This window comes from Papaver somniferum, chromosome 11, assembly GCF_003573695.1.
Source record: "Papaver somniferum cultivar HN1 chromosome 11, ASM357369v1, whole genome shotgun sequence".
NCBI classification, from domain to species: Eukaryota; Viridiplantae; Streptophyta; class Magnoliopsida; order Ranunculales; family Papaveraceae; genus Papaver; species Papaver somniferum.
The window spans coordinates 76406016-76417346 of NC_039368.1; the positions used below are offsets into that span (position 1 = coordinate 76406016).

The 11331-nt window shown below is 39.4% G+C and overlaps 1 protein-coding gene across 1 annotated transcript; it reads right to left on the reverse strand.

Annotated features, from left to right (window-relative positions):
* Positions 1-233: 233 nt before the first annotated feature.
* Positions 234-1088, reverse strand: LOC113324591 (F-box/kelch-repeat protein At3g06240-like). The gene is made up of 2 exons (XM_026572900.1): positions 630-1088; positions 234-533 (listed from the first exon to the last, which is right to left on the reverse strand). Exons 1-2 carry the CDS (start codon positions 1086-1088, stop codon positions 234-236), a joined length of 759 nt encoding a protein of 252 aa, XP_026428685.1.
* Positions 1089-11331: the final 10243 nt, after the last annotated feature.

Consider the following 11331-nt stretch of genomic DNA (forward strand, 5'->3'; position numbering starts at 1 on the left):
ACACGGTCAGATGAACTCCTTCAGTCAAAAAAAGAAGAGAAAAATCATACCTAAATTAGCTCCACGCTTGAATTGGAATTGTTGTGCTGGAATAAAGATGGAAGATGATGAAAGAATCCTTCAAGGGTTACAACAGAGTGAAGAAAGTCTGACGAATCTCAAATTATATGAAACGCCATGAGAAAAGTAAATTGCAAGGGCTGCTGACAAATTCTCATGCTCTACCAGGTATTTTATTCTTTTTCTTTTTCTTTCACGCTCTTACCTTCCTCTTCTCCCCCAACATAAGTACCAGACCCAAGTGAAACTAAGATTTCGTAATAACGCCCTTCTTGGTCAAATTGCACTAAACTAGGCATGTTTAGTTCCTTAACACTTTCATTTATAGGATCGTATATTATAGCTATTTCATCGGAAGAATAAGTTCCAAATAATAACTCACCGCTCTTAAAAGACCACATTAGATGAGATAACATAATTCTCTCATCGTTAATTATATAGCGTTCAATCCAAGATTCTCTAACTCCATAATCCTGCATTATTCATACTTCAGAATGAACATTAATAACATTAAGAAGAACACAAAGGCACCCTTCCAACACCCCCAGTATCATAAAAATATTACTAACCGAATATTCATTTGGTAGTTGAATTTCTTTGAAAATCTGGTCACCAATACCTAAAGAAACTAAAACTTGGGAATAATCCTGCGGTTGAGCTAACCAATGAATATCTCCATTAACAAGTATTCCGACTACTCGACTCTGGGAAACATAAGGCGCATTCTCAATACTTCTCCACGAATTAAATTTTAACGAATAGACTTCGGCTGCCCTATTATTCCCCGTTACAAGATTGTAATCCTCACTCTTAGAATCATAACCCAAACCAATCATGCTGAAATAATTATGATAAGGGTTTGCATTTGGTGATTGAGGTAATTCATTGTACTCTTTGGTAGTTGGGTTCCAAAGACAAAAAGAACTCTTATAATTAAATTCATGGCAACCCAACCATAGGCAAACTAAACCATCACAACAACCCTTTAATTCAACTGAATGGTATAAGGATTTGATTGGGTAATCCATTGCTACTGCATATTGAACAAATTCTTCATCTGTAGACAATAATGAATTATGGTTTACGGAGTAAATTATGCTACGGTTTCTACTCCTACTTTCGTCGATACCTCTAAGAATGAGACTAGATTTGTTTGTTTGGATAGTAAGATTAAGATGTGATTTAACAAAACTAGGATCAGAAATTAAGAAAAACCAAGTCTTGCAAACACAGTTACATACAAATGTTGATTTCATCGGTAACATTAACAGGATCTGAAGGCAGATCTCTGTTGGAAACATTTTTGCTGCTTCTCCTTCTGATTATCAGTATGCATGAGTGATGCGTGTCGTAACCACAACAAATTAATTAATATTTTACTACATAATTAACAAGTAATATAGCGTGGTCAAGTTCGTTCCCATGAGGAGCAAGAGGTTTTAGTTTTCTTATAATGTCACAAAAATGGGGGTTTTGGTTTTAGATTTTATAAAGCAAAAGAAAATAAACAAAGCAATTAAAAGATAAAGGAAATCAATAAGAGAGATTAGATCAAGGAATCCTTTTTCGTTGCAAAACAATGATTCAAATTATGTTCTTTTCCACTTTTTATTAGTCACAGATTATCACCAACCGTAGTAAAGAAGCTAGCTCAGTGCTAAACCCCTAAATCCCTAGTATCACCGAATACGGAAGTTCTAGACTACCGGTAACTATTCACCAAACCACCTAGTATTAGCTCACAAGATGTAATTTAGTTAAACGCATTAAGATTTATGAATTTATTAGGTTGATATTAGTAGTTAGACTCTTAGCTCAAGGTCTACTTGCTAATGTTGCTTTCACACAGAATTGCTCCACAGAATCCCTCCGCAAGGTCTCGTGTTTGAACTTGTGTAAATAGTCAAGAAACGATTACTTATCCCCTAACTTTCATTAGCTTTAGATCAATTTAGTTGGCCACCTAAACAATCTAGCAATCAACCATGAACGCATAAACATTCCTATTAGTAAAAACAAACGATAATCATGTGAAAAACTTCAAAGTAGATTTAAAAACAAAACTCAAAACATGTTAAGAACTAGGAATTCATCCCCAATCAATAAGAAAATTATCTACTCATTTTTTCGAAATTCACACAAATAATTAGAAGGAGAATTTTTGAAGTTCACACAAATAATTAAAAGAAGAATTTTGAAAAAGCAAGCAAAAACACAAGTGTTGTGTGTGTAAAAAGGTGTAGAAGTGTAAAAGTGTATAGAAAAGTATATAACTTCTCTATTTATAGGCTTCAATTTTCTTGCAATCCTCTTAGGAATAGAATCCCTTTCCCTTTCTAAGTTTTCTTTCCAAGTCCTTGTCGTTCTCAAATCTTCCATCTTCACTTTCCAAATTCAAGTCCAATTTCCCAAACCCATGAGTCTAGATGAGTAACATAAGCAAAACCCATGTTTTTGTTGAACACGGCTTCAATTCAGCTCAGACACCACCACCATATCTCATCAATTCACATCTGACTGCAACCCATTCTTCAGAAATCAACAGCAACAACTCATTTCTCTCTACCATCTTCCATTTCTTCTTCTTATTTGTTCATCTCGATCATCTTCTTTGGATCTCAAACACCACCATAATTCAGCCCTTCAATCCACCATCAATAACAGAATCACCTCTCTCGATTCAACAACAATATCACGCAAATATAATCCCATCAATTCTCCTTGTTAGTTCATCAATCGACAGACCATAGCAGCAGGAACGAGCTCTTCTCAGATTCAAATCAAAACCCTTCTTCTCAAATCTTCTTCTCTCGGCTGTCTGCAACTCAACCTAGCCTTATACCCATAAAAATCATCAGCTCCCTCAATTTCCACTCTCGATTGCATCTCAATTTCTCGAATTACAGCGGACGACGACTTTTCTTTCTCTTCTTCTCAATTTCAGATGCAGAGAAGTAATGAATGAGTGAACGAGATACATCCCTCTCGACTTTAGGGTTAGGGTGATATGGATAGGTACACCCTAGAGATAGGATCCCATAAATATACCCACTGATAAATGATAAGGGATACCCTGATGGCAACCCCCTTAACCTCAGCTGGATGTCTTTAGTGCTCCTTCAAAGGAGTTGTCTCTTAACTTTGACTGGGCTCTAGATGGTGTCCGCTTATGAAATGACAATGTTTGCTCTTTCTGCTCAAATTTGGCGGTTTCTTCTTCTTTTCCTCCGTGTGACTCAAGAGTACCTAATAACTCAAAAACACGTGTAAAATACATAATTTACAAGAAAAATAGCAAAGAAAACATAAACTCTAGATAATAAATACGGTGTATTCTACACCTATCAATGAGAGATTTGGAAACACCAGCTAGAAGACTCAAATAGTCAACTGTGTTTAAACTGTTAGTTGAGACATTTTCTTTTACTAAAAATAATTGGTTGTCAAATTGGAGATTAGTTTTTTATTTTAATTGTTGTGTTGAAAATTTCAGTAACTGAACCTTTTGAATGTCTTGGCACAACACAGTGCATTTTGTACCACTGTGACTGTGATATTAGTATGCAAGTGTAGAATAATGTATGTCACGATTTATATGGGATGATACCAAATTAATATGGGCTGATACCATTCAAAAAGATTTTAAGCGATCCTGACGGTTAGATCGGGTAAATGGTATATCCCCTATAATAAGGCCGGTATCAACTTATATAAATCATGATGTATGTTTAAGATAAATGATCTCATATATGAAGGAATTAGGAGAATTTGCATCTAAGAGAACTTTCAAGAAATTAAGAAAGCGAGAGAGCCTACTACTCAGGAAAAGCTTTGTTTGTCTTTTTAAATCGTACGCGCAGAGATTTGAACTGTCGACCTTATCTTCTACCTTAAAGGACTTGATAATATAAGCTTCCACGTTGAACGGTGATGAAACCCTCGCTTCTTATTGGTCGAAATAGTCATTTTCTAGTGCAGAAGCTACGGTGAGGACACTTGGCGAAACTCTATTGATCGGGATATTAAAACTTAGGTTACACCTTGTTTACATCAAGTATTTAACTTAGTAACACCGTCAACAAAAAAGAAGGTGGACAATACTTTCGTGAGAGTTTTAATCTAATTAATTTTCTTACACCGGGTTTACACCAAATACTTAATTGTACGTTAGTAACACCGTCTAAGGTGGATAATACTTCCGTCAAAAAAATAAAATACTAATAATAGAGTTATTTTTAACTTAATAAAATTAGGAAATCGTGTATAAAATCGGGAAATTGTGTATTACTGTGTATTTTTAATTTAAAACATGTGTAATTAGGAAATCGTGTCCCAAACCATATAAAGTTATAAACTATAGAAAAATTTTCAGTTAACTGCATATAGCTGCTAACGATCGAACGTACGTGTATTGACGGGGACTTTTTTTTGTATTGACTGGGACTTGCCTTCATGTTGAACATACAATGAGTACGTCACTCGGTTAACGGCGCGCATATTGCAGATGGCGAGGGATCTCCTATTTTGACATTAGTGGACTTGACTTCATAAGCAGCTTCCAGTTTCATTTGGGTACTACACATATTGGAGGATGATATTAAATTATTTGCTTTTTTTGCACAGACTTTGAAGACTATTGCTATAAGGAGTACATATGAAACATAACCGGGATCGAAAGACCATGTTTTCATAAAATTTTAAAGGAAAAAATAATAAAATTTGCACATATTCTCTACCTATTTAATATATTTGTCCCGTCACACCAAACCAAAAACACATCATCACGGGACAGGGCGAAGCCTCACGTACACCAAATTAATAGATAAAGGGGGTGAAATCATATATTTCACACACATTTTTGCGAAAATAAAAGAAAAAAGTAAATAAATTATATATTTTTTCTACACATAGCATTCGCCAAGCCACAAAAATGCATCACCACGGGGCAGGGCGAACCTCCGCGCACATCCAATCAAAAATGCATCGTTAAGGGGACGAAGCCCCGCACACACCACATCAAAGATATGCTCGTGCCCGGCGCGTAGCACTGGCATAAATCTAGTATTGTATTGAATCGTAGAAAAATAAAAGTTTTTCTTTTTATCTGGTTCATGTATGTTTTTGTACTTATAATCCCTAATTGTTGCGTTGAAAATATAGAGCTAGTGTTGTATTGAATTGTAGAAAAATAAAAGCTTTTATTTTTATCTGGTTGATGTATGTTTGTGTACTTATAATCTCTAGTTGTTGCGTTGAAAATATAGAAGTTAAAGCTTAGATCATTTTGTAGTCTTGGGGCAACATGGAGTACTAATTATTTGTACCACTTCGATAGTATGGAAATGCCGCGAAATGCGACTAATTCGGGTCATTTTCAATGGCACACTCCATGTCATTGTTTGATGGATGAGATTTGAGATGAGTATACCCTTTTCTTTTGTTTCTGGTTGATGTATGTTTTTGTACTAAGATCTTTGATTGTTGTGTTGAAAATAAACCTTTTCAAAGTCTTGGGGCGACATGGTACATTTTCAACGGAATGGCAATCAAATGTGCTTTTTAGATGCTTGTCTAGTTAGGTGCTATCATTATTGGTTGAAAGTTTATCTGCATGCTAATTTTTGGTTGAAAGTTTATCTGCATGCTAATTTTATTTGCTGATTAAGGAAGCAAAATCAGTTCAAATGCTTACCAATAATGAGATCAAAGGCGGAGCTAGGAATCAGCTACGGGGTGGTAAATTTTTTTTAAACTTGAAACATCCCAAAACTTATTGGATCATGGCCTACTTCTTATTAAACTGAGGTAATGCGGATGCTGTGCTTTAGTCTTAAGTCTGAACATCACAGTATCGACAAAATGTTCTAAGATGATAAACATTGGCATCAACTAAGGATGACAAAATGTTCTAAAAACTGGGGCGATCATTTTTCACCTTTGTGAACACGAAAATAACGATGGTATCCAAATGTTCACAAACAATATTCGCATTTCATATAAAATCATTGGGAGAGGTGAAACACATGCAAAAACACATGCAAAACAATATATGTTCGAAGCCTATTAGACTCTGAGTCTTCGGACTCGTTATCGTCTAGTCACGGGGAATAAATTAAACCATGCATAAGATTAAGGCATAATAATAAAACAGAAAGTAAAGTACTGAATGTAAATGAGACAATGATTCACGTGGTTCAGCACTAAGGCCTACGTCCACGGGAGTTGGAGTTTCACTATGTATTGAAGAGTTACAATGATAGTCAAATGACTCTGTGTGAATTACGAAGCTAAAGGGGGAAATGGAATTCATACTTACTCTTCCTACTTATCTCTCCTATGATCTCCTATACTCCCTCAAAAATGGTCGACCCCCTCTCTCTTAGTGGAGAGGGGTATTTATAGGGATGATACATAGGATCCACTATTAGAGATAGTTGCAACCTTATCTTCTTGATCTCTGTGTTAATCCCGTTGGTATCTTCATTTTTGACCGAAGGCTCCAACGGTCATGTGTAGTTGCGAAGGGTTGCCTCTTTCTCTTCCACATACTGATTGACACGTACCCTATGCTTAGAGTGTTTAATGCGGGTGGTTGGGACGGTCCGCATGCGTCAGACAGGTGTCAGGTGCCCTTGTCCCATTCTCGTCAGTGGGACCAATCTTCACCATTGATCTTGGATCTTCCTCGAGATGGGATAAAGTAGATTTGGGTGTTCTTCAGTACTTCGCGGCGGCTCGTTATTTCGGTGCTCCATAATTCTTAGCCATCGGATCAGTTCTATGATGACTATGTATAGATGACAGATGCCCCTTGGGTGTTGATACGTGGCGTCGTGCCTTGATGTCTCAAGTTGTGCGTCTTCCACGTGTAACTCTTTAGACACGTGGCGAGTGATGAATTATGTGTATACAATTTTCCCCTTTTCTTCTGATTTGGGTGTCGGTCAAAGTTAGAAGAAAACTATCTTCTCATATTCTTCATCTCTCCTCAATAACTTCTCCTAAATTTTACGCCACGTTTCCCATTACTAGTAATAACTCCTTCTTGAATCATGGGACGTTTTCAGTTTCTTGCATGTTATGAATAGGGGAGAGGATGCTATTGAAATAAATTTTATTCCCTCTTCATTCTCTTGTCAGTTCATTCTCTGAACTTTTTCCTCTTTCTTCTCTTCTCTTTTGTTCTTTAGCCATTAACTCTCGCTGGTGCTGTTCAAAGTCATAAACATCTGAAGTCTTCAGTTGTTGCTGTTCATCAGGTGTTCACAGATCGTCTTTGCTCCCATCGTAACGCTTCTGATTCAGGTATGGTATTCTTCTAGCTTTTATTCCCCTTTTTTCTGATCTTCTTTTTCTGCTACTGCACCTAGATTTCGTGATGAAGAACAAATATACGAAAGTATATATACTTTCCCCTGTTCTTTATCATGAAACCTAAGGATTCCCCGTTGATTGCTTGAAGCTAGTTTTTGATGGTCATGACTGAATTAGGGTTCCTTGATTTTGTGGATTTTGGGGTTTCTAGATTTTACTGGGTTACTTATTTCTGTGTTCTTGATGATATTTCTGGTGAACGACATAAATCTGCAAAACTTCATTTCATGAACTTCACTTTCTTTGTTCATCTTGTTCATAGATATGGTTGATCGTCATCGGATTCTATATCAGACTCCACCATCGAGCCCTTATATATCTCCTTTATCCAAAAGTCCTGATGTATCTCCGCTGAAGGGTGGTCCGCCTAGGTCTCCCCAGCCATATCCTCGAGTTCAGAAGCCTTCATATGGTCCTCGAGTTTCATTTGTCAAGAGAGGGGATCCGCCGAGGAGTTCTTAGGGTTCCCGATATGCTGTTAATCGCCCTCCTGCGTCTCAGCAGGCTGAACCGATGAATGTGTCGTCTCCTACTCCTCAACGTGCTGAGCCGCTAGATATACAGCCTCTTCGTTCTATTGCTCCTACCACGAAGCCTTCTCAGAAGTCTACGGTCCCCCCACCTACTGCTCCAGTGAAGGGGAAATCCGCCAAAGGTGCTGCGTCGAAGGCTGATCCATCAATAAATCCGCCAAACAAGAGTAAAGCTTCGGATATGAGTTCCCCGAAGAGGCCATCGTCGGATAAAGTTGATGATTTTTATGCTACCCCAATTATACGAAGCGTCTCGGTTGGTAAAAAGAAGGTTACTTTTAAACACATAGATCTCGAGGAGTTCAAGGTAAAGCATGATCTCGAAGCTTTCGACATTAAGTTATATGCTCCCGATGACGATCTCACTTATGATTTGATTAAGAATTATAAGTACGATGACTTTCCACTGCTGACAACCGTGGGGGCCTTCGAAGCTGGCCTTATGTTGCCCCCGTACAAGTCGGGTGACTCCTTTTATTACGACATCTTGTCTCGTCGTGAGGGCTCTACTCCACATACTCATTGTCGCTTGGTGGTACATCTGTCTTGGAATTACCTTCGGTCGCTTAAGGAGTGCTACCTTCGGATTAAGGGGGAGACGACGATGACCTTCTATGTTCCTAACTAGGATGAGAGAAATTGGTATACTCTTAAGAACTTCAATGCTTCCTTCGGTGACAATGTTAATAGTAGGAATCGTAAGTCATGGAGCGTCGGTCTTGTTACTATTCCTGCTTCCCAGGGTGAGGTTCGTCTCCTGAGTGAGGTGAGTGGATCGAAGCTTCGTTACGTCCCTGGTACTGAAGGAACTTCTCAGCGAAAACTTTTTCCTGCTCGTGAGCGGCTCAAGCGTGATCATGATTATGAGTGGCACGCCACCGTTATTGAGGTTGTCCGCCCTTGGGCTTATGGTTGGGTACCTGGTCAGCATGGATGGCGCCCTGTTGCTGGTAGTCAGCCTCGTGATGGTGCCCCAACTCGTTATGGTAACTTCTGCCCTTGGAAGTTGAATTTTGATGGTATGGACTTTGAGTATACCCTCGATGCTGCTGATGTAGACGAAGAGGAAAGCTCCGACGCTACCCTTCCTCCGAAGGATGTTGCTAATGTCAAGGTATGACTCTTTTTGAGTTTTTCCACTTTTCTTCTTAGTTTGATTTTGTCGTAGTACGGAGAAAATTGCCTTCTTGATAACACTGTACTATGTCCTTAGATAACAAAGAAGAAAAAGATAGGTCTAGTTCAATCTTCCACCGCTGCTGTTGAGGAGACTGAGATTCCCGATGAGGTTACCAGCCCAGTGAACGATGAGCTTTCCGAGGAGGAAGAGGAATCTACCGATGACGAAGAGCGTACAAGGAATTCTCCTCACAATTACGAGGATGGTGAGAAAGAGATTACCCCTAGCGGTCAAGGAGATGTTGTACGTGGAGCTAATGCAAAAGAGATTTCCCCTGCCGGACTAGAGGATATACCCGCTGACGAACATATATTCCCTCCTCCTCCGAATCATAGGAACGAAGATGTTGATCTTCAATCCACGATCCCCACTAGATTGGGTCCGGAATTCTCTTTTCGCAAGATCCACTCCTCTGGTGGGCAGGATGACCTTGGTGCTGCTATGGGGTTGGCTTAAGACTTCTCCCTGATCTCTCTAAATGATGAGTGGGATGTTCTTGGAGAGACTGGTGGAGAAAAAATAACTGAGATGGAAGATAGTTCTGCTGGTGAAGACGCCGATGCCCAGGCTAAGAGGAATTCTGATACTAGAAAGAACATTGTTATTGATGAGGCTTCTGCGGAGGAGTCTTCGGAGGGTTTTGAGAGGGCCATGATGCAAGATGGTGATGATGTCACACTTGACTGGATGATGAATAAGAATTTGATGTTCGTGTCAAACCCTGCTCCAGTGATCCTAGGAGAGAAGAGTTCTGATGCTTTCACCAGTCAGAAGATGCAACTAACGTCCCATGATGAGGTTGCGGAGATCCGGGATGAGGATTTAGGAGCTATTTCCACTAGTCTTCTAGTCGATACCCCGTCTTCTGTTGCTGATATGATGGCAATTGCCGATGGGTACCAATACGGTTTCCCACAGCAGCAGATTCTTGAGGTAAGGCGTTATAAATTCCCTATGAGACAAGTGATCTAATGTTGTGGATTTTTCACATTTGTAGCTTGTCTTGTTATTAATGCAGATGATGAGAAGCGAATATTGTAACCATACCTTGTACCAGTTCTTCAAGGAGAAGGCCCTTAAGTTGGAGGCAAAGCTTCGTCACAGAGAAGGTGAGTTGACCGTTGCTGAGGCACTCATCACTGCTAAGAACGAGGAGATATTGGAATTGAAAAATCGGCTGAAGGGGAGATAACGGATTGGTGCTGAAGAGGGGAAGCTTCGTAATGACTTCGCACTGGTTCGTAGTGATTTGGAGAAGGCTCGTAATGACGCTTCGTCTTCCAAAGGTTTTTTTTATCCTCTATTTTTTTCTTCGTCGCTCCCTTTCGTCTTCTTAGTGTGTTGTCTGAGTCTCCCGGCCCGCCCTATCTTCAACGGTCGATATCCGAGAATTAACATGGCCTCGAAATGAGAAGACTCGTCCAGCTTCTCGGATTTGGGAACTAGTGGAGAAAATCAAAGATGAGGCTGATAAGTGGAATGCTGGGGCAGATGAGCATAATGAATTGATGGCTCAGTATTGACAACGGTGGGAGCAGATGGTTGATATGCAGAATCGTTATAATTTTGATCGTCGTCAGTTTGATGGTGCTTTGTTGTGGACTCGTGAGAATCTACGTGAGGCTCGTGAAGGTATTTCTCGTTTAGAAACCAGGTTGGCGAGATTGGAAGAGTAGTTGCGTTAAGCTCGTTCATCTCATGATCCTGAAGCTCGGGATTATATAAAACGGCTCTTTCGGGAGAGGGATGATGCCAGGGCCGAGGCCCATGCTCTTAGTAATGCTTTAGATGCTTCTCGGGAAGATGTCGCTCGTTTAGTGGGCTCTGAGAAGGACCTTGAAATAAATATGTACATGCTTACTAAGGGGATAGAAGAGATGAGTAATGAAGTCAATCACCTTCGACATTTAGACTCCACGAAGCAGGTAGAGTTGGATGAGTTTCAGTTTGCCCTTACAAATCTTCGGTTGGATTATGAGAAAATTTCGGACGAGTATGATTTTCCTGACAAAGCCCGGGACGTTGTAGTTAATGAATATAATATAGCTTCAGCTGGGGTCGAAGGTAAAGACTTATTCGGTCGTGAACAGTCTTCGTAATTTAGATTTCTAACCCATTTGTGTTTTCTTTTTCAGAGCTCGAGGGACAGCTTAACCTCGCAAATGAAAGGCTTGAAAAGGCTCA

Excerpts from the sequence above, each read along its gene's own strand:
- LOC113324591 (XM_026572900.1), bottom strand. The coding sequence starts at position 1,088 with ATGGATTACCCAATCAAATCCTTATACCATTCAGTTGAATTAAAGGGT. Across the intron at positions 534-629 it reads AACTACCAAATGAATATTCG|GATTATGGAGTTAGAGAATC; the intron begins GTTAGTAATATT and ends TGAATAATGCAG.